The 26,310-nt window shown below is 39.3% G+C and overlaps 1 protein-coding gene across 1 annotated transcript in view; it reads right to left on the reverse strand.

Annotated features, from left to right (window-relative positions):
• The window catches only part of TXLNB (taxilin beta), an 83,057-nt gene that overhangs the window by 12,055 nt on the left and 44,692 nt on the right, over positions 1–26,310 (reverse strand). The window contains exons 4-8 of the mRNA XM_058430757.1: positions 24,542–24,633; positions 18,180–18,350; positions 10,335–10,529; positions 8,088–8,207; positions 3,342–3,416 (exon numbers count right to left, since the gene is read on the reverse strand). Coding sequence (XP_058286740.1) covers positions 3,342–3,416; positions 8,088–8,207; positions 10,335–10,529; positions 18,180–18,350; positions 24,542–24,633 — 653 coding nt within the window. The remainder of the gene's footprint in view (positions 1–3,341; positions 3,417–8,087; positions 8,208–10,334; positions 10,530–18,179; positions 18,351–24,541; positions 24,634–26,310) is intronic.

Genomic DNA, 26,310 nt, shown 5'->3' on the forward strand with positions numbered 1-26,310 from the left:
CTGCTACTCCCACCCCTTTAAAGACAGCGTAAAACCAAAGGAAGTGTTGGAGTGTTATGTGAAAGAATCTGTGATAGAGTTTGTTTTCAAAGTTTAGAAGTTTTAGAAATATAATGTTGATACTTTTTAGTGAGGAGCTTGTTTAAACATGATTACACATAGGGATTCAGGACTTCTATTTTCTTCTTGAGGCTTAAGTAATTATTGGAATTTCAAAGGTAACTTGGAGACAAAAAAGAAAGACAAAGGAGGGTTCTTGCAATTAGTGAGGCTGCCTGCACTGTGGAACACTGCGGGCAATGGAGAAGGCGGGGTCAACTTAGCTTAGGGCAACACTTCTTCAGCTCTGGAAGTTCTCTATGCTCATGAACTACAGCTGAATAGCATCTTGAGATCATCTTTTCTAGTGGTTCTTCAACTTTTTTGCAACTGAAGACTCCTGTTGGGCCGGGCGCGGTGGCTCACGCCTGTAATCCCAGCACTTTGGGAGGCCGAGGTGGGCTGATCACGAGGCCAGGAGATCAAGACCATCCTGGCTAACACGGTGAAACCCTGTCTCTACTAAAAATACAAAAAATTAGCCAGATGTGGTGGCGGGTGCCTGTAGTCCCAGCTACTCAGGAGGCTGAGGCAGGAGAATGGCGTGAACCCCGGAGGTGGAGCTTGCAGTGAGCTGACATCATGCCACTGAACTCCAGCCTGGGCAACAGAGTGAGACTCCGTCTCAAAAACAAACAAAAAAAGATTCCTGTTGTCTCATATTTCCCTCTCATATTTCCATATTTCCTTATTTGAATCCTTACCTATGAAATAATACTACTAGTTCATACACTAATTAATAGTCAAGCAGAGATTTTTCTCTCTCTTATTGATGATTATATCGCCAAACCTAGAACCATGCCTAGCACTTAGTAGATGCTCAGTAAATACTGGTTGAATTAATTATGCTTATTTTGGTCCAGACACTGAGCAAAATGCTTTGCATGCATGATTTGAAAACCAACTACATATATTACATATGCATTAACTGATTTTCCTTTTAAAAACTTAAACATAGGCATAATTTCCATCCACAGTTGCTGAGCAAGAGGTGAAGTAATATCAGAAACAACTACATTTTAGATATTAGCTGCTACGTTATATGCTGATGTTTTGGAAACGCTGAAAAGTCAAAGGCCTCTCAGGGGTTGCAGGACTCCAGGCTAGGGTCATTGATTCATTATAGCATTTTCATTTTGCAGACAAGGAAATTTAGTTCCACAGAGGTTTAGGTGAGTTGCATGGGGTCACACAGCTTCTCGGTAAAAGAGCCAGGACTCTAACCCCGTGCCTGGACTCAGGGATGAATGAGGAACAATAGTGAATCTAGAACCCCTAGTGGATGGTTTTTTAAGTTTGAGGGGGTATAAGCGGGAAATTAGATCAAAACCTTTATATTTGTATTGTACAGGTCATTAGAGGCCTCAATTCTGATGCCAGCTGAGTGAATCACTCTGTAGCCCACAGTTTAACAATATAATCTACTCTGCTCAAGTTGATTGTCTTCATTTTGCATGGAGGAGTAGAGATTGCATGTGGCAGATGATGTGAACAGTGCACAGCTTCAAGTATTATTTATTGTTCCCCTCAAGGCTCTGTGTGGTGAATGAGGCACAGATAGAATTAGAGGCCTTGGTTTGATTCCTTGAGGTCACACCCCCTTTCCTTCTGCTAGACAGCCGGCAGTCAGCTACCCATCCTACACCATGATGTGATGAGTTCCGTGACTGCCTCAAGGATGATCTTGAGTTTGTAACTCTGGGCCCTTTGCTTCAGACACATTATAGTTCTAACTTCTATGTATCTAGTGTATTAAGACAATTCTTCTTTATTATCAGAGAGTAGTTCATACTGGAGAAAATAATTTATTATTGCTTTGCTATATATACATTGCAGAAATATACTTTAAGAAGGCTAGATATGAAAATGTTCCCTATATTTTTGTCTATGTAGTAGTATAATCTGTGATTTTAAATTTCTTTTTTGCTTTTATCTTTTACAATGAACACGATTTGTGTGTGTGTGTGTTTGTGTGCGTGTGTGTGTGTGTGTGTGTGTGTTTACAATGAACAAGTACTCAGCTGTCAGCATATAAACATTTATAAATCTTAAATTAATGCTGCCCAACTTGGAAGGTTTCTGATTTCCGTGCCTTCGGTGAATTTCTCCCTGTGACCTCACAGTCCCTTTAGCACTTGGGTGTTTCCCAGGGCAGTGGAAGTCTGTGGCCTGTGGCAGCATGGTACTCCTGGAACCCACAGGGACCATTATTTAGGACAGGCAGAGCCCCAGGTAGGGGGAAGATGGGTAGGTCTGGCTTTCTTCCAGAGTCAGCTGTGGCATAAATGTCCAGAATGGTCCCCCCTTTTTTTGAGTCTGAAATAGGAACCCCCAGAGTCTAATAGAAGCACATAAAAGTTGCCATGCAGCCAAATCAAAATGGTTCCTGACTTGCCTGCCACTTCTATCCATTCACCACTGACAAGGTCAACCTCTGATGGCACAGAAACTTGAGTGGTGACTATTTTTCTCATTTTCTTTTCTTTTCTTTCTTTTTTTTTCTTTTCTTTTTTTTTTTAATTGAGATGGAGTCTCACTCTGTCGCCCAGGCTGGAGTGTAGTGGTGTGATCTCGGCTCACTGCAGCCTCTGCCTCTTGAGTTCCAGTGATTCTTCTGCCTCAGCCTCCTGGGTGGCTGGGATTACAGGCACATGCTACCACACCCGGCTAGTGTTTGTATTTTTTTAATAGAGACGGGGTTTCACTATGTTGGCCAGGCTGGTCTCGAACTCCTGACCTCAGGTGATCCGCCCACCTGGGCCTCCCGAAGTGCTGACGTTACAGGCATGAGCCACTGCGCCCGGCCTCATTTTCTTTTTATGATAAATAATATCAAAACATGAGGACATTTTAAGAATAGCCAGTCATAGATGGTGCATCTGAGCAGTTTACGTTTTCTTCTTAACAGGGCAATGAGAGGGGAAACACAGTGGAAATAAGAAGCCCTAGATGGGAACCTGGACATTGGCTGACTCTGTTGACCATCGTACTGTCCCCTATTGTCTGTCAACAAACCTTTGACGGGATGTTGCTGGCGCAGAACATTTCTTTTTCATAGATATAATATTGTGCTTTTATTTTTACTTAAAAATACGAATAAATGTGAAGTTGTTCTTCATTTGCAACTCCATCCCCCAATCCCCTGCCACATAGGAGGACTTCTGCTGCCCACCTTTGGCCCCAGCCTTTTTATCTGGGGACAGTGAGGACAGCGCCCCCATGCCTCGTCCGCCTGGCCTCACCTGAGCCTGCAGAACTGTCTCTTGCTCCTTCAGCACTTTTGCCTGAAGTTTCCACTCTGCCGCCTGGTTCAGCAACTATGAGAAGAGAGGGTGTGTGGAAAGATGGTCAGATTTGCCTTTTAGATTACTATTTGGCTGTAATTTGTCTACAAAACTTAACCTGCTCATTAACCTCCTTAAGTAATTTTTTGGAACTTTGAAGAGAATCTAAGAAAGCTTAAAAAACCAGGCCCAGCATGATGACTCATGCCTATAATCCCAGCACTTCGGGTGGCTGAGCTGGGAGGATTGCTGGAGGCCAGGAGTTTGAGAACAGCCTGGGCTACATAGGGAGACCTTGTCACTGAAAAAAAATACAAAAATACAAAAATTAGTCAGGAGTGGTGGTGCATGCCCGCAGTCCCAGCAACTCGAGAGGCTGAGGCAGGAGGATCACTTGAGCCCAGGAATCCCAGGTTGCAATGACCTATGATGGCACTGCTGCACTCTAGCCTGGGCAACAGAGTGAGACTCCATTTCTAAAAAAAAAAAAAGGAAGAAAAAGAAAAAGAAAGCTAAGAAAATAATTGGTCTAAAGAAGTTGGATTCTCAACTATAAACTAGTGGTTTTAATGAAAAAAAAAAAAAGTCTCCAGCTCAAGTATGAATCACAAAAAATTCAACTTCCCACCACATTCTGGAACCTTCTCTAGCAATCCTGGCCAACAATCATTCAGCCTCTGCTGGAACCTCTCCAGAACATCCCCACTTGGTGCACTTTTGTCAGCAACTATTTCTTTTCTTTTTTCTTTGAGACGGAGTTTCTCTTTTGTCGCCCAGGCTGGAATGCAGTGGTGTGACCTCAGCTCCCTGCAACCTCTGCCTCCTGGGTTCAACCAATTCTCCTGCCTCAGCCTTCTCAGTAGCTGGAATTACAGACACCTGCCACCATGCCCAGCTAATTTTTATATTTTTAGTAGAGACGGGGTTTTGCCATGTTGGCCAGGCTGGCCTCCAACTCCTGACCTCGTGATCTGCCCTCCTCAGCCTCCCAAAGTGCTGGGATCATAGGCGTGAGCCACTGTGCCTAGCCAACAACTGTTTCTTTATAGTACACCCAGAGTCATTCTCCTAGACTATTCTCCACCGTAGCACATGTGATACAATAAGAAATACGTATATCCTTGGTCTTTGTCCCTGATTCCTGACACAGAGCTTCTAACATGCATCAGAATCTCCTATGGAACATATTAAAATGCAGATGCCTCTCAGATAATACGATTTAGGAAGTACAGAGTGTGACTGAATTCTGTGCTTAAAGAAAATACCCAGAATGGTCTGGATATTGGTGGCCTGTGGATTACATGTTGAGAAATATGGGTTAGAAGTTTGACCTATTGGTCTAAATGCTGGCCCCTGAGAGCTGATGGGTTAAATTGGAAAGGTGATTTGGGCATACAATGACACGTTCATATATAAGCTTGCAATTTTAACTTAAGATGAATGTCTATTTATCAATTTTGAGGTAGGGCTGTGGTCTTTGTTTTGGGTATGGATCTTCTGATGAGAGTTCAGAGGGTTTTTTGTTTGGTTTTTATTATTATTTTTAAAAATCACATCCATAGTGTGCCATATAAGATTTCTAGGTTGTTAGGCTTGTGTGCGTGTGTGTTTAGCAATAGTGCTAGAACCTAAAAATACTTATGAAGCAGCTTGTCTGGATAATTCTCTAGAGTTTTCCACTTCCCCCCAGTCTTTTATACCTACTCATATCTAGTTTTACAGTTGTTTTTTGCCATTTGCTTGCATTTAGTCTTTCAAAGCACTAAGCATAATTTGCACAGTTTTTTGTTTTCATAGTTATATTTCATCAGTTTATGTAACATCCTGTTGATTTACACAAAAGCAAGTGCAATTGGAAAGAAAAGGTTTGTGCAAAGAGCTGATTCTTGGTAAGCTCCACCTTACTAAACTGGGGCAAATTTTGTAGCCCTTCCAGAGAGTGGCTTGGTACACCTGCGAGTCAGCATACTGTGGGCATCGGTCAGTGCGTTTTACAGAGAGAATAGTGAACATAGAGATCAATCTGGCTAGTCAGTCTGGAGGCTATCAATTAAGAAGTTTCTCTTGTATATGAAGATAAGCTGATTAAAATTTCCTACTTTTAGTTTATCCCTATTGTAAAAAAAGTCCACGAGGTCTATGTATTACTTATATAATCAGAACGAAAAAAACTAACAATAAAATCATTATTTTTTAAAACTGGAAAGCTTCTTTTTCCTCATCTAAGTTTGTCTTTTTCCCATGACCCAACCTCTCCATTTGTAAAATGGGTTGCATTTGTTCCTCTATGCCTCCTAGGGTGCAATGAAGATTGATTCTCATAGAAGTGCAACCAACTGGTCCTATGAGAGGACTGGGGCAGCTGTGGAATAGAAGCCCTACAGTGTCCCCTCTGGCCATCTGAGGGGAGTGGTGGCACTGTGCCTGCTTATTGTGAGCTGGCTATGCAGCTTTGTTGTGATTGGTGACCCCCAACCTCGAGGGAGGCTGGTGGCTGCCTATTCTGCCTGAGTGACTTGATATCTCATTGCTTCCAAAAGGAGGTGTCCGAGCTGCAACCCAGGTAGGTAGGTGGCTAGCTTCTAAGAACTGAGATGAGCTCCCTCTCTTTGACTCAAATCTGTTTTGCTGAACCAAAACAGGTGCTAGTTTCTTGCTAAGGCTGGGTCGTCTCAAACCTGCTCTCCAATGTCTCTCATGTGCATCTTTGTCTAGTTCTTTCTCTTTCATGTCTCGTGTTATATAGCAAAGTATCGATATCCTGCGGGAAGCATATTTTACCCAAGAGGGTAATTACACCAATGGTGGAATTTCTGTTCTCTTGGATTGTGAATAATGATTGAATGTTTTATTTCTTGCTTTCAGAGCTAGGTTGTAGATGGATTTCATAAATTAATCTTTTTCTTAAGAGAACATGGACTTCTGATTTGAAATTATCCAATGTCCACCAGATTATGTTGCCCAAAATTTGTCTTTTTGTTGCCATGTTTGAAAAATTATTTTAAAATTACTATTCTAATCAATTGAATTGATTCTGGTCTGATATTAAGTAAATGAAAAGCTCAAGATCAAAATGTGAAATGGCCAAATTTGAATAATTGGTCCATGGACCATGTTTTACCTCTCTCTTACCCCAGCAACAGATATATGCGTCAACTTATACCTCTGAAACACACGTCTGGGTGTGATGCACCATCACAGAGAGTGTGGGCTTTGGGAACAGATGCACATAAGATCAAAACACATCTTGCTCAGTCAGCAGTGTGCGACCTTAACAAGTTGCGTATCTTCTTGGAGCCTCAATTCTCTCATCTGTAGAATGACCTTACAGCTTTTTGGGGAGTGCTTGGGATTAATGAGATATCAATAAACACTGCCACTCAGTTTCCTCAGCCCAAAACTTAGGAGTCATCCTTGACTTTTTCCTTTTCTCTTTGTCACCAGCTTCAGGTCTGTAGCACTGCCTGTTGATTTCACATTGAAAACAACTTTCATCCATCTCCACCCCTCTTTTCTGCTGCCATATCCCTAAACCAAGTCATCGTCATATTTCATCTGATTGCTATAGTGGCCTCCTAACTGTCTTCTTGCTCTCTCGTCCCTCTGCAGTCTATTTTCCATCCAGGAGCCAAATTAATCTTAGCAGATGCAGAGCAGATCATGCCATCATTTCCTTTGCAGAAGCACCCAGTACTTTCCCATTGTATTTAGAATGAAATCCAAACGACTTTTTAAGCCCTACAAAGCTACACAGTTTGGCCCCTGCTTACCTCTCCTACTTCATTTTGAACCTTTCCCCCATGCTTTTGCTTCCCTGACCTTTTCCTGTTTCTGGAGCACACCAAACTGGTTCTAGCATTAGGGCGTTTGTTGCTGCTGCAGATGCTGGAGACGATGCTCCAAGTGGCAGCTCCTCATCAGGCAAGGCTTAGCTCAAGCATTCTCCCCTCCAGGAGGCCTTCCTGGTCACTCAATCTAAAGTACGTCCCCTTTGGCCCCTTCTCAGTTTCTCCTTACTTCCTTAGTGGTGATTATTGTCTGAAATGACCCTCCCTTGTTTGCTTGTCTATTGCCTGTCTCTTTCCAGTTAGACTCTAATCTCCATAGTGGGAGATGCCCCTTCTCTGTCTTGTTCACGGCTATGTCCCAGCACCTAATACAGTGCTTAGTAGATAACAGGCCCTTGAAAAATATGTGTGGAATGGATGAATGACTATTTTATGTAGAAAGTAGTGTAGATACAGTGCCTCAGACTGGGCTGGCTAATTTAGTTCTCCATAGAAGCTGGGGCTCTTTCTCCATCAGTCTAGTGCTCTTTGACCATTATAAAAACGACTTTCGGCCGGGCGCAATGGCTCATGCCTGTAATCCCAGCATTTTGGGAGGCCGAGGAAAGCGGATCACCTGAGGTCAGGAGTTCAAGACCAGCCTGGCCAACATGGTGAAATCCCATCTCTACTAAAAATACAAAAAAAGTAGCCTGGCGTGGTGGTGGGCACCTGTAATCCCAGCTACTCGGGAGGCAGGAGAATCGCTGGAATCCTGGAGGCCAAGGTTGCAGTGAGCCGATATCGCACCACTGCATTTCAGCCTGAATGACAGAGCGAGACTCTGTCTCAAATAAATAAATACAAAACAGCTTGCTCAGAGTGTCTCTGACACTGAGGTAGACCAGATATGCACAATGACTAAAATAATAAGTACATATTCCTTTTCTCGTTTGTGTCGCTCCTCTGCTTCCTTCATCATTTCTTGGGCCTGCTCAAGCTTTGCATCCACCAGCTTCTGCTGCAGTTCTCTGTGTTTAAATATTTTGTCCAGATGCTAAGAAAAATAAAGTATACATAGAAAGCTTGGTTTATTATTGGTGCTTAAAAATGCAGAGTAAAATAATTCACATTAATACACATTCCCCAGGTTTTAAGATTTTAAAAAAGAGAGGGATAAATGCATTGGCATCACTTACAGCTTTATACTAAAGCTGTAAATTGGTGAACCCCTCCCCCCAACTTTGCACCACACACACAAAGGTAGCTATAAAAGGTAGAGAACCCAGAGTTAAGCAGTGTCAACGCCAAAAGATCCATACAATATTTTTCTACATTTGGTAACTATTAGATATGATGCTATTTATTATGCTAGACAGCACAGACAATGATGTATCAGTATACAATATACAGGGGCTGCAGTTGTATCATTTGGTATTTTGGCTCTTTCTGTGAAAATAAAACCACTTTTAATCGCAACATTTGTGCAATGTATCATGATGAATTCTCCGCATTCTTGCCTCTGGTGTTGTGAGAAAGCCTTGGGGTGCCAGCATGTGGTCCGAGGTCTGGGAGTGAGGCCTCAGCCCCCCTGAATTCTACTCTGTTGCTCTGGTGGGGATGACAAGGCCAAGGGTCATAGAGAAATTGATTTGCAAATGTGCAGACCTCGCCACACCTTTTGACCTCTGGACTAGTTTGGTGAAGAGAAACTTCCAACTCTACCTCAGGATGGATAACTTCCTGGTCACTGGGAGGTCCCATCAGAAACAGAACATGGAATTCTACCCTTGGGCTTTACTTAGAACCAGTCCCAGGAATATACAAGTAGTATAGCAGCCCATTCCCATCTGAGATCTCTCTGAAAAGTATGGACATTTTCCTTTCACTCCTTCCTTTCTTCTTTAGTCTGAACCTCCATTCTGGAGCAGGATTGATCCTCGTGACAAGATAAAATGGTAGCATGGCATTTTGGCTTACTGTGAGGAGTTTCTTGATTTACCTAACCACTGCGACCATATGCTGTTGGCTCAGTTTTGTGCTTGATAAAATCTTAGCAAGTTGCCAACAGAGCCGCTTTGACTATGTTATGTTACATTTTAAAGCAGAGATTTAAAATTTGGGTGGGATAGGGAAAGGAATATGGTGTATAAAAATCCTGAGAGGGTGTCTGGAATCTTAAAAATACATTAAATATTAAAATATAAGGGGATAACAAAAGACCTTGATCATCCCCCTAATATAACCTATTCAAAGTAAAAGGCTTTTGCCTCTTGTGACTGTGGGTAAGTGGTTTAATCTCTTAGCTTCTGCTTCTCATCTATAAGATATGGATAATATATTATTATCTAGTGCATAAGATTGTTGAGACAATTAAATGCCATATGGTATGTTAAGTACAGCACTTAGCACATTGCCTGATACAAACTAAGCACTTAATAAATGATATCATTATTATTACAATGATTACATTATTAATACTATTATTGGCCTGGTAGGGTACATAGAATACAGATTCTTTTTTTTTTTTTTTGAGACGGAGTCTCACACTGTTTCCTGGGCTAGAGTGCAGTGGTGTGATCTTAGCTCACTGCAACCTCCGTCTCCTGGGTTCAAGAGATTCTCCTGCCTCAGACTCTCTAGTAGCTGGGATTACAGGTGCCCACCACCACGCCTGGCTAATTTTTTTTGCATTTTTAGTAGAGACGGGGTTTCACTATGTTGGCCAGGCTGTTCTCGAAGTCCTGACCTCTTGATCCACCTGCCTTGGCCTCCCAAAGTGCTGGGATTACAGGCATGAGCCACCGCGCCCAGCCAGAATACAGACTCTTAATTTAGATGACATGGCAATTCTTAAGAGGGAGTGTGTGAGTTATTTTTGGCTATACAGAGAGGATTTTTAAAAGGCTGAGAAATATTATTTTCAAGGAAAACTGTGCCCACAGCCTATCACTTTCTATTTATTGCCTTTGCAGTGATGCCAGTTTTGAAGAAATCCCATATAACTTTCAGTCAGGTATTTTGTAAGACCATCTGTCTTCATTTTGGCTAGTCAAGGAAATCCAATCCTGAACATTAATCAGTTGAGAGGGCTGGCCATAACTGTCTTATTAACCAAGTTCCCACCTTTAGCACACAGATCTGGATCTATGTACTGTTCTAAGTTGTTTGATGTGGTTCTCACCTCCTCTCTCAGCTCATACTGATCGATGATGCTTTTCAGCTTTTCTGCAAGCTCTGTGTTCTCCTGACAGAGCTTCATATTTCGCTCACTCTGCTGCTCGATCTGGCCCTGGATGTCCGTGAGGGTACTCTGGAAATGGCTTGTGATTTCTTTCCTTTTCTCTTCTTCCTCACGTGCCCGCTGAAGCGCCTCTTCCTGCGGATAAAAAGCAAAACATTTTGTTTAAATGCACCCCGGGTTTATAGAACTCAGGATTAGGTCACCTAAAGGAGATTAGTGTGCAGAGTAGATGGGATGTTTTTTCTCAGTTCTCTAGAGCTAAAGCTGCTCAGCCCCAAAATAAATGTATGAGTAAAGGTTTCAGCTGTGAGTACATAATTACTCAGAACAGGTGCTGTGAAGGCCTTGAATTTGTAGTCAGTGATGAATAGACTTGTTTTAAAGATGACAGGTCTCTTGCTGAGTGAATGAACTGCAGCGATTTCTAACAAACACACAGCCACACGATTTCGATCTCTTGGCTGTGGCCTGAAAAAAGGCCCCTTGAGTTTACTGATAGATGAGACAGATCATGTGTTTCTCTGGTTTGGTAAAGGGAGAACAATAGATCTTATATTTCTCTATAGAAACCATGGATATTAACCACATAATTATATTACCAAGTTTTGTAAATATGGGTGATCACAATAAAAATTTTCTCTTCCTGAGAAAAAACTTTCATCAAAAAGCTTTAAAAAAGGAAACTAAGATAGCATAGCTCAATTACAGCCATTCAAGAATATAAAAGGGAATCTTTCCAAATATGCTGGATATTCTTTTGTTTTTTAAAGAACAATCATTAAATGTGTCACAGAGGGTAATTAAAATGTTCAATGTAAATTTTGAATCTGAAAGCAATATTAAGTTTCAAATCTTCTTTAACTCTAAAGTGAAACGTCTAATTTTCCTTCTTCCGCTTTGCATTGAAGAATTGCAAATTAACTTTTATATCATTTCTGTTCTCTTTTCTCCTAAATCAAAACTCTCCATTCATTGCTAGCCACTAACAATGAGCTCCAATTTCCTCCATATCTATATTGAGAATTGCTTTGTGATTGTTATTCTTATTCTTTTTGAATAAAAGAGTTTAATCTTGCTACATCCTACCAAAGATAGAGACATTTACGTGGCTGACAAATGATACAGACATTTTAGGATTCCTTTCAGTTCTGATTAATTGTTAATATGAAAGCTTACTTCGTTGTTGGCAAGTAAAATTATACTGCATTTGATTGCCTACCAAGTTCAAATTATGTAACAAGATTTTTTAAAAGAAATAATTTTTAACAGAAGTAATTGTACAGACCTTTATCATAACAGAATAATGTGACCCAAATAAAAACTGATGCTGAAAATATATGCTCTGAAAATATTTTATCATTAGGTTTCTTCTTTCCTCTACAGTAACAACACATTTCCTAACTCTAATGTGACTCCTGATGTCAGAATCATAGTTTATTCATGTTATAAACCTTTATTAAGCAACAACTTCTCAGGAGTATTGAAGATATCTGTACTTCCTAAACTGACGAAACAAACTATCCGAGATGTTATTTCCCTGAACTTTGTATACTAACACTATATGTGTTTCGCTAAAAATGATTATGGCTACCAGTTAGGAGCAACTAAATATATGTGTGATTGCGATTGTTTCCTCATTGGTCCTGATTAGCTTAGAAGTCAGCAAGTTTGGAATCAGAACTACAGACCATGATTTGAATTCCATTTGTATTTACAAATATTCCATTAATGAATAAATGAACCACCCCATGCAAGTCTGAGTTTTTTTTTGTTTTTTTTTTTTAAATTGGGAACTGGCTATAGAAAGAAGGTACAGATGTTAGGATTGGCACTAAATAAATGTCAAACAAACAATCATAACCCCCAATCCTGGCCCAAAAGATGTAATCTTGCATTTATATATATATATATATGTATATTTTATATATATATATATATATTATATATTTTTTTTTTTTTTTTTTTTTTTACTCTGTCGCCCAGGCTGGAGTGCAGTGGCACAATCTCGGCTCACTGCAACCTCCACCACCCGAGTTCAAGTGATGCTCCTGCCTCAGCCCCCTGAGTAGCTGGGATTACAGGCACGCATCACCAAGCCCAGCTAATTTTTTTATTTTTAGTAGAGATGGGGTTTCACCATGTTGGTGAGGCTGGTCTCAAACTCCCAACCTCAGATAATCTGCCTACCTTGGCCTCCCAAAGTTCTGGGATTATGGGCGTTGAGCCACTGCGCCTGGCCTATATTGTTTTTCAATGAGACAAAAAGAAATCTAGCAAAATCTTACAAAATTTGATTCCATTGTTAAAGGATTTTCAATCATTTGGACAGTGTCTGAGATAAAATTTTCTTTATCAAATACATTATTCAAAGTCAAAATAATGTCAATAAAATTGAGGGACGAAGTCTGAGATAACAAAGAAAAAAACCTTGCAAGCATGATTGTGCATCTTACAATTGGTGCTGTGCCTGGCACATAATCCATAGGTATTCAGTAAATGTTTATTTAATGAATCAATGAATTATTAATTTATGTACAGACATGTGAGTAGCTTGGACTAGATCATTCCTACAGTCTTTTCCACATTAAAATTCTGTGATATTCTGATAACAAATGCTTCTCATTTCTTTAGGAAAATCGTGCTCCCTGAGACACTTACGCCTCTCTTACTAGGCAGTTCTTTTTCAGCACAGTTTGAGGCTCAGATTTATCACTTCGAATATATGTATCATTTTCTTGAAACAAACCCATGTCTCAGACTTTCATCAGTCCTTTCTTAAGTTATCCTAAATTGTGAGGTTCTGTGTGTGTGTGTGTTTGACTCATTAAAGAAGCGGTTTTAATAAAGAAAAGTAAAAGCTAAAATTTGTGATGGTGGAAATACCTAGTTATACATTGTCTTTCTATATCTTCCCAAGCTCCCAGCACATGGATTTTAGATTTAGGTACACTTAAGCTGTTTCACTAGTATGGCCAAGGAAGCTCATATCAAGTTGACCCTTTTGCAAATAACAACTATAAACTTTGGATGAAATGCAAGAAACAATGATGACACTAGGGAGTAAACAAAATCAGACAGACTCTAGAGGGAAGTTGGCACTTGTACATGAGTTTCCTATTTTTTATAGCTTTTAGCTTGAGGGAAATCTGCAGTTGGCAGGAGTATGAGGTGGGCAAAATTCTCATATAAAACATACCATCTTTCATATTGGAAGAATAAGAATACAGAGTTCTGGACAACTATAGTCCCTCAACAGTGAGGGGAAGATCACCCCAAAAAAGAGAGAGTCAGAGACATAGAGCCCAGATCCTGTGAATAAACTTTACACAAATCTGATTGGCCTTGAGCCACACATGTGCAAAGCAGTCTAGCTAAGTAAAAAAGAACTGAACTGAGATTTCAGCTGCTGTTCAACAAGAGACAAAGTTTATGGTTTGAATCTAACCAAATTAATTGTCTGCTTAAAAAAATAAAAAGTATTCAGCATATAGTGGAATCCAGATTCTCCACAACATAATAGTCACAGCATCCAGGATCCAATAGACAATGGCTTGACATATGGAGAACCAAGAAAATGTGGCCTATTCTCAAAAGAAAAGACAATTGGAGGAGGCCTGTTATACAATGCTGCAAATGTGGAATTAGCAGACAAATATTTTAAAACAGGTATTATAACTATGGTTAATGATGTAAAGGAAAATATTATCTCAATGAATGAAAAGGTAGAAAATCTCAGGTGAGAGATTATGTGTATAAAAAGAATGAAATGGAAATTCTGAAATTAAAAATTGCAAAATCTGAAATGTAAACATCACTGGATGGGTTTAGAGCAGAATGAAAATGAGAGAGAAGAGAATCACTGAATGTGAAGATAGACCAATCAAAATAAGATAATCTAAAAATAAAAGAGAAAAAGTATTGGTGAAGAATGTGAAGATTGACTCGACCTGTGGGACAATATCAAAAGGTCTAACACACATAGAGTTAGAATCTTAGAAGGAAAGAAGATGGAGAGGAAGTGGAGCAGAAAAACTATTTGAAGAAATAAGGGCTGAAAAAAATTCAAATTTGGTAAAAGACATATAATTACAGATACAAAAAAGCTTAGCAAATACCAAGTAGGATACATATGAAAAAAACCACTCCTGGCCATAAAGCAGTAAAAGTTCTGAAAACCAAAGATCAATACAAAGACCTTGAAAAGGGCAGAGAAAAAGGACATACCACATACGGGGGAACAATAATTCAAATGATTGTTGATTTTCATGAGAAATTTTAAAAGCCAGTATAGTGGCACATTTATTTAAGGCTAAAAGGAAAAAACCCACTAATAGGTTCTCTCAATGCAGAATTCTATATCCAATGAATTTAGCCTTCAATTTTTTTTAAAAAAATAAAGATGTTTTAAAGATAAAAGACAACTAAGAGAATTGATTACCAGCAGATTTGTACTATAAAAAATACTAAAAGAAGTACTTTAGGCTGAGGGAAATGACATCAGACAGAAATGTGAAGCTACAGAATGAATAAGAAGTATCAGGAATGGTAAACATCTGGGTAGATAAAAGGGATATAGTTTTGCCTTTAATTTAAGAAGAAATACATATTATTGTTTAAAGTAAAAATTATAACAATGTCTCATTGGCTTTACAAAAGTATATAAATATAATACATATGATGATAGCTTAAAGGCCGAGGGAGTAAATTGATCTATTTAGTTGCAGTGTTACTACATGTTATGTGAAGTAATTCAACATTAACTCCAGGAAGACTATGAAAAATTAAGAATGTATATTGTAATCACAGAGCAACTACTAAAGATAATGTGTAGTGTCATAATTTAAAAATACAAGAGATAAAATGTAATTTTTAAATATTCAAATATCCAAAGGAAGGCAGGAAAAGAACAAGATAAAGTAGAGGTGACAAGTCATAAACAAATAATAAAATGGTAGACATATATCAAACCACATCAATAAGTACATTATATGTTAACGGATTAGTACTGCAATTAAAGGGCAGATACTGTAGGAATGAAAAGAAGTAAGAGCCAGCTATATGCTGTTTTGGAAGGATGCGCTTTAAATATAAAGACCCAGGCTGAAAGTGAATGGATGAAAAGAGATACACCAGGCAAACAGTAAGAGTAAGAAAACTAGAGTGGCTAAATTGGTATCAGATAAGGTAGACATCCAGACAAAGATTATTACTGGTCAGGCGTGGTGGCTCACACCTGTAATCCCAACACTTTGGGAGGCCAAGGCAGGCAGATCACAAGGTCAGGAGTTCAAGGCCAGCCTGGACAAGATGGTGAAACCCCATCTCTACTGAAAATACAAAAACTAGCCAGGCATGGTGGCGGGTGCCTGTAATTCCAGCTACTCGGGAGGCTAAGGCAGAGAATTGCTTGAACCCGGGAGGCGGAGGTTGCAGTGAGCCGAGATTGCACCACCACACTCCGGCCTGGGCGACAGAGTGAGACTCCATCTCACACACACACAAAAAAAAAAAAAAAAAAAAAGACTACTAAGGGACATTTCATAAAGGTAAAATCACCAATTCATCAAGAGGACATAATAATCATAAATGTATATATACCTAATATTAATGCTTCAAAGTACATAAAGCAGAAATTGACATAATTAAAATAAGCGGACAATCCCACAATTATATGAGGAGATTTTTAACTCTCATTTCTCAGCAATTGATAGATAAAAAAATTCAAAGAAGACATAAATGATTTAAAGCTAATTGTTACTTATAGAACACTACACCCAACATCTGAAAAACATTGTTTCGAAGTACATATGGTATAAAGATAGACCATGTATGATAGGCTATAAAAATTAAATAGCACTTCTAAATAATCCCTGGGTCAAAGAAAAAATTAGAAAATTTGAAAATATTTTGAATTTGAATTCTGATTTTGACATTTAAAATATGCTTGATCTTGGACAACTGATTTGGATTGCTGAGTGTCAGTTTCTTCATCAATAAAGTGGAGATATTAACCTTCACTGGGTTATCATGAAGATTAAATGAAATAATGTGTGTAAAGCACTTAGCATAACTTCTGGCATAATAATGATACTTAATGTCATTGTTCATAATGAGAAGCCATTACTGAGGGCATATGGGCACACTTACAGGGTCTCCTGCTACTTTGATCATTCTGTCTTTGTTTTTTTGGTGGAGGAGGGTCTCTAGCCAGTTGGATGGTATTAATAAGATCTCTCTCTCTCTTTTTTCTAAGACATTGCTCTGTCACTCAGGTTGGAGTGTAGTGGTGCAGTCATAACTTACTGCAGGCTCTAACTTCTGGGCTCAAATGATCCTCCTGCTTCAGCCTCCCAAGTAGCTGGCACTGCAGGATCGTGCCACACTCAGCTAATTTTCTTGATTTTTGGTGGAGACAACGTCTCGCTATCATAAATGTTGCCCAGGCTGGTCTCGAATTCCCAAGCTCAAGTGATCCTCTTGCCTTGGCCTTCCAAAATGCTAGGATTACAGATGTGACCCACTGTGACCAGCTGAACATTCTGTCTTTCAATACTACCCAAGAAGACCATGCTATATCATTCTACTCTTTATATCTCTTTGTTGATAAATGATCCCACCCTATCTGATTTAATTTTTATCTCCTTACTGTGTAACATTACTGAGAGACAGTGGATTTATGTAGGCACACAAGAGATTTATGCATCCTTTGAATCCAAATCTTGAGTTGAGGACGATGCTTCCATCCTCAGGCCCCCATTCAGCCCAGGTGTCTGTCTTCAGTACCATTGTTGACAAGATGCCAGTAGCCCATCTCCTAAAACTTGCCATTTGAGACTTTGACTTCATCACACTGGTTCTCCATTTCCCAAATATCAAAAAACAATTTGGAAGATGAGGAACCATGATTCTCTTCTATTTTTCTTCCTAACTAAATTGTACGAATTCAACAATGATTTTCATGTACTCTGTTTCTTGAAGTATCTCCTTTTAAATGCTTATAATAATAACTACCTCACAGGAACACTGGTGTCTAATTAATTATTATTTGTCAAAAGCTTTAGGATCTTCCACTGGAAAGGGATCGGGGATGCACACAGTATCATCTTGGAGAGCTCTGCATCTTGCTATATTGAATGGAGCTAGTGTCTCTGTGTAATCAAATTAACCACACTGCTAGGGCTTACGCTGTAATTAATGAAACCCATGCAGACCAAATGAAGTGATCAGTCTATTATTTTTAGATTGAATAATTAAACCTGAAGAGCTTCAGTGCTTTCTCCAATAGCTTCCTTTTTTTCAGATGACTATTGACATTTTGGTTCTCAATCTCACTTCATTGTGTCAATTTGGTGTGTGTCTATTTATCTCATGTCATGCAGAATTCATTATAACATCAAAAATGCTGAGTCTTTACAAATGTATTTTTTAAAAAGAACTAAGGCCCATCTTATAAACAAACTCAACATAATAGAAAGGTAAGGGGAATGGTATGCATTTTATTAAGGGCCTGCACCGTGTCAGGTACTGTGTGGGTACCTTACATATTCAACTTCATCTAAATTTTTCCCAGCCACACAGTGAAGCTGGTCTAATCTCCATTTTACGGATGAAGAAAGTAGCTCAAGGAGGTAAAATTATTTAAGGTCACAAGCAAGCAAGGGGCAGAGGCAGTATTTGAAGCCAAGCCTCTCTGATTCTAACATTCACACTCTTTCCATGAGTAGCAGAGGCCTGTCTCTGTGCCCCATTGAAGAAAGTATGTTATTCTGAGCCATGGGGACATACCTTCAGAGTCTTGTTGTGTCTCTGCAGCTCCCGGCACAGACTCTCCAATTTGCTTCGGGCGAGGATAGCTCTGCTGTGTTCACCTTGTAACTGGTCCTTTTCTTTTTGAATTTGTACCTGTTTCTTTTGGAGGAGCTTTAACTTCTTTTGCTCAGTACGATGTTCATCCAGCTGTACACATGGAGATACAAACATGAAAGAATATGGCAGGGATCTTCTTGGAGTGGATAGAAAAAAAGCAAGCCTAAAGATTACTCTGTGGTTGTTTGGAAACATTTTTTGCTATTATCTCTTCCTCTGGAAGTAAATGAAATTCACAAATGTCACCTTCGTAGTACTTGAAGGTATATAGTTTTTAGAGCACAGCGTTGATAGGTTTTTCATTATTATTAGTCTCTTTTTACTTTGATCTACTTTTGGATGGTCTAGAAATACTTTTCCTGAGTCTATCTAATCAATATTGAATAGCCAGACAAAATAGAAAGGCATGTCTCAGAATCTGTAAACCGCCAGAGTTCATGACGATGCCTTGCATTGAGGCAATGACCAACAGTCTGTCTGCTTGGGTTGCATTTAGTTTTCCTAATTCTTCCTTGAAACAAGCTTCTAGCACTATTTTTAAAAATAGGAAAGAGAAATGCAGCCTCCTGGTGAACAGAAGATGAAGTCCTCTTCTTTATAATTTTGAGCTATGAGTGTGGATTGTTTGTGTGTGGGAAAGGAGAAGAGAAAGTACCCTTCCACTACCTAAGCATTGACGGGTTTTCACCAAAGCATCAGAAATAGCTACTGCATGATTCAACAGCATGAATAGCAAATATCTGTAACATGCCTTGCTGCTCCCCACCCGCACCCGCTCTATGCTTATAACAAATAAATCATTCTGCTGGTTTCTGCTGAGCCCAGATGAACTCTTCTCACGTTCCTCCAGCAGCCACGACTAAAGTACTGTATCAGGACTGCCTTGGAACATGAAACCAACTTACCACTGTACTTTCCATCTTGGATGCTGAAGTTCTAGGGTAGGGTTGTCAGTAAAATGCAGGACACCCAGTTAAACTTAAATTTCAAATAAATAAGAAATAATATTTAGCATAAGTATTAATATATTCCAAAAATTGCATGAGACATATTTTTGCCAAAAAGTTATTTGGTGTTTATCTGAAACTTAAACTTTGTATTTTTATTTGTTACATCTGGCAACATTATTATGGAGTTCTAGACCTGGTGTGGGGAGTATGGGGATCAACCTCAGAAGCCTCCAGAGAGAGATCAGTGGACTCTAGGAGTGTCGATCTCAGACTGACCATCGCTGGGGCCACATTCAGGCAGCAGCCCTTTGTCTAGTGCCATTTCCTACACTGGCCTCAGTTCCTTTAGGGTCCAGATGGTGCTGAAGTCAGGTAAGTACTAGTCCTGATAACGACTTTGTTGGTGAACGGAAAGGAAAAGCCCTGGTTCTTCTGGACCTCAGGTGTTCTGGTGCCTCACAGAGCCTAATGCAAATGGATACAGATGCCACATGAGCCCTGACACATGCCTCAGTTTCCCCATTTTTAAAAAGCCATTGGGGCCGGGTGTGGCGGCTCATGCCTGTAATCCCAGCACTTTGGGATGCTGAGGCGGGCGGATCATGAGTTCAGGAGATCAAGACCATCCTGGCCAACATGGCGAAACCCCATCTCTACTAAAAATACAAAAATTAGCCGAGCATGGGGGCGCACACCTATAATCCCAGCTACTTGGAAGGCTGAGGCAGGAGAATTGCTTGAACCAGGGAGATGGAGGTTGCAGTGAGTCAATATTGTGCCACTGCACTCCAGCCTGGGCGACAGAGCAAGACTCCATCTCAAAAAACAATAATAATAAATAAAAAAGCAGTTGTTCTTTCTGAGCAAGATGAATACCTGTCACACTTTCTTCAGTTCACATTTTATTTCTTTCCTCTCTCCCTCCTGCCACCCTAAAATAAGCATTTTAAACCCTTGCCAGATAAAGCTAAGGATATGTATATATGATATTCTATCTTCATACTTATGTGCAATTTCTAGCTACTAGTGGAAATTAGCATTGTAAAAACAAGACCCATATTACTAAAAATATTGATTGAAATAGATATCCTCCTTGGAAAATAAATAATCTGTTATTAAATATTCTCATGCTAAGCTGCTCATAGTATAGATGTGAGCCTTTCATTTTGCACCATAGTTATTAGATCGGCATGAAATTTCTTGTACATATATTTGGATTTTAAATGACTATTGTCCTTTCTTGAAATTTATATATTGTAGGCCGGGCACGGTGGCTCATGCCTGTAATCCTAGCACTTTGGGAGGCCCAGGCGGGCGGATCACCTGAAGTTAGGAAGTCAAGACCAGCCTGGCCAACATGGTGAAACCTCATTTCTACTAAAAATACAAAAATTAGCCGGGCCTAGGGGCGGGCGCCTGTAATCCCAGCTACTCGGGAGGCTGAGGCAGGAGAATCGCTTGAGCCTGGGAGGCGGAAGTTGCAGTGAGTTGAGATCGTGCCATTGCACTCCAGCCTGGGCGACAAGAGCAAGACTCCATCTCAAAAAAATAAAATAAAATAAAATAAATTTATATATTGTGATTATTATTGCCATTCTGGTTTAGACTTTACCTTCTGAAGATTAAACCATATGTCAGGGCTTCTGAATCCCAGCACAAGTAACATATTGGGCCAGATAATTTTTTGTTGTTGGGGCTGTCCTATGCCTTGTAAGTTGCTCAACACCATCCCTGGCCCCTACCTGCTATATGCCAGTAGCACTGCCCAATTGCGAGACCCCAAAATATCTCCAGACAGACATGTCTATTGCCACCTGGTGAACAAAACTGTCCCTGTTTAGGGAACTCTGCACTATGTGGCTTTATCTGAGTGTCAGGAGGAAGACACCCTACAGGTGTTTCATAAATTGAAAAGAGAAATGATTTGTGCTTGCTCATTATCCATTTAATGTTTTATTTTTATTTTTAATTTTAATTTTTTAGAGACAGCATCTTGCTCAGTCACCCAGGCTGGAGTGCAGTGGCACAATCATTCATAGTTCACTGAAGCCTCAAATGCCTGGCTCCAGCCAGCCTCCTGCCTCAGCCTTCTGAGTAGCTGGGACAACAGTTGTGTGCCACCATGCCCAGCTAATTTTTTTGTAGAGATGGGTTCTTGCCATATTGTCCAGGCTGGTCTTGAACTCCTGAGCTCAAGGAATCCGCCTGCCTTGGCCTCCCAGAGTGCTGGGATTACAGGCACGGGCCACTGTGCTTGGCTTATCTTGTTTCTAATATTAAGCCAGATAATACTTCAGAACTTTCCTTTATATTTAAAAAATTTTAAATTATTAACAAAAGAATTCAGCCAATATTCAAGTGATTCTTGGCATTGAAGACAATGAAAAATGCACGTTCCCTGCCCTCTAGGTTCTTACTGCCTAGCTTCAGTCAAATGCTGGCTTTGTGATTTAACTTAAGCATAGTTCTTCTGTACAATTGTAATAGGCGTATAGAATTTCTGTCCGTAATTTCTCGTTTTCTTTCTCTTTTTTTACTAAGTTAAAAAGTAAAATGAATGCTAAGTACTAAATTAAAATCCTATTACTGATGTTGTCTTAACTACATAAGAATTGAGGAAATTAAATGCGAAAAATATTTCTCCCAGGCCATTTCCTAATTTAGTCATGAAATGTCCTTACTTATTAATGAGCTTATCTTTATTTATTAATGAATACAATGTCAGATAATATTACAGGATTTAGACTCTGCAAGGATGAGTGAGCTAGAGTGGCAGTTTGATTCACAGCTTTGAATTTGCTGATTTATTCTATGTGAACACTTATATTTCAGTCGTTTTCTATATTAATATCCAAATCAGTGAGCAAGGAAATAGGCTTTAGTCTCCACGTAAAAAATTGAAATTCCTCATAATTTTTCTTTTCTGAAAAGGAAATGTAATAAGTTTTTTGGGTCAATTTTCTCCTATTCATTTTTTCTAGGATGATCTCTCAGGTTTGAAAGTTTATTACATGAGATGATACAAATGCCAAAGTATAGCAAGTAAGGCTTGAATTGAATATGGTCTCTGGAAAAGCAATCTCCTGTTTATTGGGGGTGACTGCTTTGCTAGGAGGATGAGTAGACACAGGGAGTTCCCTGAGACCAGGATGAACAACCCTGGCTCATGGAGAAAATATCGGTTAAGTCTGGAAAAGTGATGCTTCCCCAGTGTACTGTTGTGGGAATGTAACACCATACATCACTTCTTGTATTAGCCTAGAATGCCGCCCAGTCCCCTCAAGCATAGAACATGGCGCTGGAAACTAAACATGAATGGCCTTGGTATGAGTTGGTAAATTGAAGGGGTAAACGAAAAATGACTCGGAAAATACTAAAAAGAGCAAGGATGGATAGGTGACAATCACCTGGAAACGTGAGAGTGGGGGCCAGATTTGGGGAGAAAATATTATTTTTGACACCTAACTTATTTTATAGTATTGAAATTGTTAATAGCCAGTGCAATACAAGTTGCAAGAAAATTGATACACTGATACTTGCTTTGTGAGTTTCTACTGCTCTTTTGGAAAGCAATATGGCCATAAAGTTTAAAAACCAGAAAGCACTCATCTTGTTTAATTTAGTAATCCTATTTCTGGAAATTTTTCTTAAAATCAGAAAAAAGGAAAAAGAACAAAGCTAATACGTGATAGTGTTCAATGAAGAAATATTTGGTAAAGCAAAACAGTGAGAGGAATTTAAATATATTCAAATTATTGAATCAGTAGATACAGCCGCTTAATGCAATATGACACAACTTTTACAAAATATATTTGTGAAGACTATATATTATATGGAAAAAGGCCTGTCATGTAAGAAAACCAGATATCAACTTATATATACCTTATGACTGTAATTATAATAAAAACCTGCATACACAGTAGAACACGAAAAGAATATGCATAAAACAAAGTTTGTATTTTACATGAGGGATTAGAGATATTTTTGTTTATTTTGTGTATTCAGCATTATATATCTTCATGATGTAGTTTGTGTGTCTAAAAAAGAATTTAAAAATACTGTTGGCAGGGGTAAGCAAACAGCCAGTCATGTAGAGTTTCAGAATTTTTCTGGATCTACTGCATAGTAGTTCAGCATAACAGGACACATTAGGTAGAAGGAGAGAAAGATTACAGGACTAGATTCAGAGTGAAAAACAAAGAAAACAAGTCACTTAGTAAAGTGTACTCCATCAACAGGGATGAAGAGTTTGTGGGCCTGAAGCTTATTCAGTTTTGGAGGCCCTCTTCAAAATAAAAAATTAAAGAGAATTAGGCCCCGGGCCTCAAGGGGGCCCATGCAAGTGAGATGTCCTCAGGTTTAAGCTTCCTTAGCTGCAATGGTAAATCTACTGTTGGGGGCAGTTCAACTTACTGCCTGGAGGGATTTTTTGCTAGATGTAGTCTCTAAAGTTGCATTCTCCTGTCACTGTTTCTCCAAAAGAAGTAAGTGAAAGAATTTTTGTTTTGCCTCAAACTACTTTTTATTTGCAACTACATGATTTCATGCAATTCTTCTAAACAACAATGACATAAAATAGATTTCCTTGTTTATAAATAACTTAAATATGTCCCATATAGTACATGCTGAAAGTTGCTAGAACAGCTCATCCACTCCTATAGTATTCCGGTATCCAACAGAGTTGATGCACATATATAAATGCCAAGTCCAATATTAAAATCTCAGGCAACTGAATGACTTTAATAAAGTTTCCCAAACTATGTCAATATACCTAAAAATGCATATATGTACAAAAGAAAGATTATTCTCAGTAACTTCTATAAAAATAAGTTCAATTGTTTGCTCCATCTAACTTCACTACTATTAGTATGAACTTTTAATGTATGGTAAGATTTATTTTACCTTTTTCTCAACATGACACCAACACAATCAAAAGGAGCTAGTGAGGTGCTAACATGTGAGAATTAACCTAGTGATTCTGGTCACAATGCATCTCAGGGAGAGGTACCTATGTCACTGGGATTGGGTGATACAGGTTATTTTCATTCCCTGATTTAGATAACCAAATGGAACAGATAGAGATTCTGATGGGCATTCCTTCAAAAGAATTTTTTAAGAAGCAGAAATAAAGGAGAAGGCCACTGCCTAGCTTTACTAGAGAGAATGCCACACTTTAGCTGCGGGTCTCATAATCTGCAGGGTTAGCGCACAGACCTCAGATGTTGCTGTTTACAATTCATTCTCGGATTGGCAGGTGTTTGTTGCTCCTTGAAGCTAGAGGCACTGGGCTCACTAATCGTTCTGAGAAAAGAAGCTAATCCAAGATCTTACCAGTTCAGCATACTTCTTGAATAAAAAATCAAACTTTTCTTCAGGTGTTTGCAACTTGTTCAGATTTTGCATTAGTAGGTTGGCTTCTTTGCCTTAAAAAAAAAGACATGAAAAAAATAAGTGTTGAATTTACAGTCAGGTGATAAGGGCTGGAGTCTCAGATTGACCACTTGCTAATTATTCCCAACCTTGGCTAAGCCATTCATCTTATCAGATGTAATTTTCTTTCCTATAGAAATGATGACACCTACCTTACAGAGTGAACGTTAGTTGGGAAGTTTGTGAATGTGTGGTACGGTGTGAGGTTCATGGCAGACTCTCAATAAATGTTTGCTATAACAGAAGTCTCCCAGTTTTCATCACAAGAATACGTTCTTATTTCTCCTCCCTGTATTCTTCAGAATCAGAAGATTTAATACATCAAAAATACTTTCTGAAAGAATACGTCACCCGTTTTCCCACTTGAATTAGCAAAAAGGAAGCAAAACAGCCAATCAAAATTTCCGACTAGTATGAAACAGGAACACGGAGTTGCTAGGATTCCAGCCAAAAGCAGAGAAGCTTGATGAAGTAGCCTGCCCATTTTTTCCTGTGTTTTTTGTTCTTTTGGTACTTCTTTTCCCTCTTTCAGGGGGAACCAAGTTTCTCTTTTTGTACATAAACCCATTCCCTGGCGTTGGAGTGGGAATAACTCTGATCCTATTTCCTACCAAATAGAATAAACTCATTATAGAAAGAAAACCAAGCGAAGACATGGAGAGCCTTTCCACAAGCCTTTTTGTGTCTCTGTGATAATGGACGCAGCCTTCTGTGGCCTTCCTTTCCCCCACCTAGGGCCTTAATATCCGTTGGCAGTTTCATTTTGTTTCCAGTTGGAGTTTATGCTACACTAAAAAAAAAAAAAATTAACCCTGTTAAATAATTATAAAAAGGTGGGGCATTTTTCCCTTCCCTACCTATCTGTGAAAACCACTCTGTTTAATCAGAGTAGGGTGGTCAAGCCACACAACAAAGCCCACACTTCCTGATATAAATCTGCTTAAGAAAATTAACAACTTTGACAATCTTTTCCCCAAGAACAGACATTTCCCCTTGTCTAGAGTACTTGCTTTCATCTTGGAGTGGCATATATGTCATGAAATTAAGATTGCCAGATGAAATATAGGACATGGGGCATATTTGTACTAAAAAATGACTCGTTGTTTACCTGAAATTCTAATTTTTCTAGACATCCTGTATTTTCCTTTGCTAAACCTGGCAACTTTACATGGAACCAAGGAATTTTGGGTCTAGAAGGAATTTCAAGGAGCATCCAGACTAACAGGTTAATTTTATGGATTTTAGTATTTAAGGCCCAGAAAAGTCCAAAGTTACATGATTAGTGCTGGCAGAGTGAAGGCTTGAATCCAAGGCTAGCCTACTTGTTCTAAGTCACTCCACTCTCATGTGGAATTCTGATGCTAGAGAAACCTAGAGAAATAGAAGGAAACTTTTTTTTAAAATGACCTCATTCCCAACAGTTAGTTTTGTCTATCTTTGCCTAGTGAGTCAGTTCAGATTAGCCTAAAACAGGGGAAGGTGAGTGTGAGTAGGGTCCCTCCCAGCTCTCCAATTATGGCTTGTGGCATTTGCAGCTAATAATCACTGACGCCTCGCCCCTGCCAGGCATGTGCTTTGGGTTATCCCTCTAGTGATAGGGATGGATTTGCATTGGTCAGGCCATCCCTTCACCCTTGTCTTCAGTCCAGGGAAGGTGCCCACATGAAGAC

This window comes from Hylobates moloch, unplaced genomic scaffold (assembly GCF_009828535.3).
Source record: "Hylobates moloch isolate HMO894 unplaced genomic scaffold, HMol_V3 SCAFFOLD_2, whole genome shotgun sequence".
In the NCBI taxonomy this organism is placed as follows: Eukaryota; Metazoa; Chordata; class Mammalia; order Primates; family Hylobatidae; genus Hylobates; species Hylobates moloch.